This window comes from Pterocles gutturalis, unplaced genomic scaffold (assembly GCF_000699245.1).
Source record: "Pterocles gutturalis isolate BGI_N339 unplaced genomic scaffold, ASM69924v1 scaffold26216, whole genome shotgun sequence".
In the NCBI taxonomy this organism is placed as follows: Eukaryota; Metazoa; Chordata; class Aves; order Pterocliformes; family Pteroclidae; genus Pterocles; species Pterocles gutturalis.
The window spans coordinates 23,807-27,864 of record NW_010103747.1 but is presented as its reverse complement, the minus strand read 5'-3'; the positions used below and the strand labels follow the sequence as shown (position 1 = coordinate 27,864).

General features: G+C 47.5%; 1 protein-coding gene across 1 annotated transcript in view; it reads left to right on the top strand.

The window, feature by feature from the left end:
- Positions 1–1,513: 1,513 nt before the first annotated feature.
- Positions 1,514–4,058, top strand: part of MTMR14 (myotubularin related protein 14) — a gene marked incomplete at its 5' end in the record, with an annotated part of 23,170 nt that continues 20,625 nt past the window's right edge. The window contains 3 exons of the mRNA XM_010086825.1: positions 1,514–1,622; positions 2,655–2,730; positions 3,447–3,508. Of these exons, the coding sequence (XP_010085127.1) occupies positions 1,514–1,622; positions 2,655–2,730; positions 3,447–3,508 (247 nt within the window). The remainder of the gene's footprint in view (positions 1,623–2,654; positions 2,731–3,446; positions 3,509–4,058) is intronic.

Genomic DNA, 4,058 nt, shown 5'->3' with positions numbered 1-4,058 from the left:
ATGGCTGCCCAAAGAGAAGCACCTCTGCTTCAGGCCTGTCTGAAATACACAGCTGTAGGATTTGAAGGTCTTGTTTGCTGATTCTCTGCTCCTGATGGCAGCACCTTATATACTCTTTTCCATAAATAGATCAATTTCCATGTTAATAATAATAATCCTTTCCAGAATGGCAGCTGCAGGCAGGCTGCTCCGCAGTCTCACTGATTCTGAAGCTTAGCAACTTTCTGTTAACTTCCAGCGTAAAGGTGTGTATTTGTTCTTAGGGCAGCATTGTCCTTCGCCTTGGAGTTCTTCTTCCCCTCCATGGTAAGTTCTCTCCTTCACCCTAATGTGTGTATGGTTGTGTCCTCACTTCATCTTCATCTGCTTTACCAGTCAATCCGTGGTGGTTTCTCTTGCAGCACAGAGTGTCCCCTGGCCGTCCTCATCACCTTGCTGTGCCTTTCCAGGCATGGGGAGGTCTCTAGAATCAGATGCCTTCTCTCAGCTGAGATCTTGTGCTCTGCATGGTAATGCTGGTGCTTCTCCGTCCCACTGGAGAGTTTCCATGATCTTATTTCTCCCTTCTTTCAGACTTACCGTGTTGATAACCTACAGCATCCAGAGATCAACCAGCTCATCTAGGCTCTGCTGCTCATCTCCACTACTGGAAAGAGCTAACTGGAAATTCTTGTTAATCATCTCAAAGTGCATGGCCATGCGGTTTTGTATGTGCAGACTTCAGCTGGTTTCCATTATATCAGTCTGGGTGCTTCTCCAATTCCTTGTGGAAGCTCTAGTCCTCCCTGCATTGACGGTTCCTCCTGAAGGTCTGTGGAGTTCAGAAGTCAGTTTGGACTCCTATCAAATGTAGACTGGTATTTGGACAAATTGCAGCAATTTTAACTTGTTTCCAAAGCATCTCCAACTTGGAACACATTCCTATTGTAACTTTAACCAAGAAACCAAACAAAATTTAGATCTGCAGATGCAGCTGACATTAACCTAACAGCCCTGCTCAGCCTGCTAGCTAATTTACAGACAGTTGTCTCATTACCCAGCAAATTGCTCAAGTGACCAGAATTAAGGTTCATTGGGTGTTCAAGCTTTGATTCTCTGTGTTATTTATTTTTCCTTCCAAAATTATCACTCTGATGGTGAATTCACTCTGATGATGGTGCTGGGGAGGAAAGCAGAACATGCATTTTTGTAGACGCTGGCTTACTCCGGTAGTCCTTCGTTAGTAATCCACGTGTTAGTCTGTAGCAGACCATTCTGAGAGCACTCGTGTTGCCAGCTCCTGAAGATGTTTGCAGCTGCTCTTTCAAAATAGAGAAAAGGAGACTGGAAAGCATCCATACATGTTATATAGCAGTGGAAGCGATTCTTACAGAAGCGACTTCTTGCTTGCTAACTTCAGAGCTGGCTTCTAGGTGAAAGGGATGGGGTTGGCAGCCCAGGGTGCCTGTAGCAGCTTCGCTGAAAGCCGTATGAGGAGATGCTCTGTGTACTGACCTGAATCTCTGTCCACTAGGTTTGAGAGCACTGTGCAGGTTGGCAAGCTGCAGGACCTTATCAACCGAAGTAAGATGGCGAGGTGTAGAGGACGATTTGTTTGCCCAGTCATTCTGTACAAGGGAAAGGTAAAGCTTCATGGGTTACCTGTCTTAACTTAGAAAATGACCTTTCTCCCTGCCGTTTGAGCTGTGCAGCCACCTCTTCAGTTGGTTGTCACCTTTCCAAATGCTGTAAAAATCTGTTATGAGCAGGCAGCCTGTAGTAGTAGGTAGCATTTGCTGTCTAGGCTGCGTAAATCATCGGTGGGGACTTCAGGCTATTTTACCTCCCCCCCCGTCCCCTTTCACGTCACAAGCATTGCACCAAAGAGCTAAGATCTTCTCCATACGTATATCCCTTCTGAAGGACCAAAGATTTTTGGTCTTTGAGAGGGGAAAGACAGCTATTGTCGCTTTCTGCCCCTTGCTCTTCCCAGCAGCGAGCCCCCTTTGAATAACTTTTCTTTCTAAAGAGAAATTTCCCTTGTCTGTTCCCTGGGGAGGCAAGATGACATAAATGGTCTTATGAATGTGTGGGCTTGTCTGCAAGGGGATCTATAAGAAAGTGAAATTAGATTCACTTTGATGTGGATTACTTAAACTGCACTGAAGCCCTGTAGGAGTAGTCTCATCTAGAATTTAAGTAGCTTAATTCGGTTTTCTTAGTTCAGTTTAGGAACACTGTATGAATAGTGAAATCGTACCTGTGACAGTTTTAATCTAGCTCGACTGAAGCCATGGTGGCCAAACCTGCAGAAGTGAACTGCCCAGAGTTGTGCTGGGGCCATCCATAGTCTGATCCGTAGGAATACGGAAATAAGGCCCGAGCAGGGTGTTAACAGAGCCTGGACATTGCTGACTGGGTGGGATCTGACTGTATTAGTGAATTGGAGAACTCGAGATGAAAATGGGATTTAAAAACTAGCTACAGATAAAGGCACTTGGGAGTCTGATGTGTTTGGAGAACTCAATCCGGACCAGGGCTGCAGGGGAGGCTGCGGAGAGGCGGTACGTGCAGGTACCAGCCGTTTCTGTGTCACCTGACAGCAAGCGGGCCAGAGACGTGATGAGGGATAGACTCCTGGAGCATGCGTGGTTAATAACTGAATCTTCCTCCAGCATATTTGCAGATCAGCGACGCTGGCCGGCTGGGGAGAGCTCTATGGGCGCACTGGTTACAACTATATCTTCTCAGGTGAGTGAGGAACCGTTTGCTGCTGTCTGTCTGGTAAGGCTGGTCGGTGCCGGGACAGTGACCTGCACACGAGAGCAAGCTCTTTCCCAGAGCCCATGCAGAGCTCTAGCGGGGACCTGCTTGTGTCAGGCTCTGTGTAGTAGAGCAAAGACTGAAATCTCATATCCATTTCCAAGCACCGTGCTACAGGACAGAGTGCCATAGCTCTTAAGAAGCAGGGATAAAAGAACCTGAGGCTGAACACTGAGTGTTCCCAACACTCAGCCCAAAGGATTTAGGGTTCTGATTCCCCAACACAGGAAGTGGGAATAATGGAAGAAAGAGGATAAGAACTTGCTGTTGCTTGGCTAATTGTTGGGAACCAAATCCTGTTAATATACTGGATACACTGTACTCTAGGGAAAGCTCTTCAGGGGAGTACTGGGTGTCCGTAGTGTGGGAGCTGATGCTTGGCTTAAGTGTGTAGCGCTACTGGAGTGTCCTTCTGGCTGTCAGTTATGGGTTTATCCTGCCTAGGTCCTTTGCAACGACAAGGGAAGAGTGGGCTATGGTAGAAAACAGGCTTTTCAGGGAGGGGAAACGTGGGGAACTATTGAGGGTGCTTATGTGTGGAGAGAGGGCACCAAACCACAGCCTTTTTGGGTGTGCGTGTTTCTTGTCAGATTGGGGATTGAGTTGGTTTCCACAAGCTTCAGTTCTTAATGCCTTCCTTGCAGGGGGTTCTGACGATGCTTGGGCAGATGCAGAAGACATTTCAGAGGAAGATTCTGCGCTTAGGTTTGTATGCATCTCTGGGATGGGGAAAAGGGAGTCTGGACCAAAGCTGACTGGCTCAGCCACTCAGTTCTGTTCTTTCCTAGGCTGGGCTTTGGGTACAGCCTTGAGACCATCACCAAGCTCAGAGTCTTACTTTCCTTGCCTTTGAAAAAGAGTCTTGAATGCTGATGGCTGGCTGAACCCGGTGTAATTGAAGCCTACTGATCTATTGCCAGAGGGAAGGGCTGGAGACAGGAATACGTAGTGCCATTTTAAAAGGTGTTTGAATTACGCAGAAGTGTTTACTTCCTCAAAAAGTACATCTCCAGGCTGGAGAAATTGCTCTGTATCTTACGTGCTTGTTGCAGCACAGAGTGAGATGTGGGGAGGGACCCTAACCATGAAGTTTGCAGTATCGGTTCATCGCAGCATCTGACTCTGACCTGTGGATACGAGGCTTGTGCTGTGCCGCTTGGGGCTAGAAGCAGCTCAGGGAAGAGCTGTGGCAGTGTTGCGCAGAGTCAGGCTCAGGGTGGTCAGTCTCCCATACTCATCTTGTTTTGCCTCCTTCT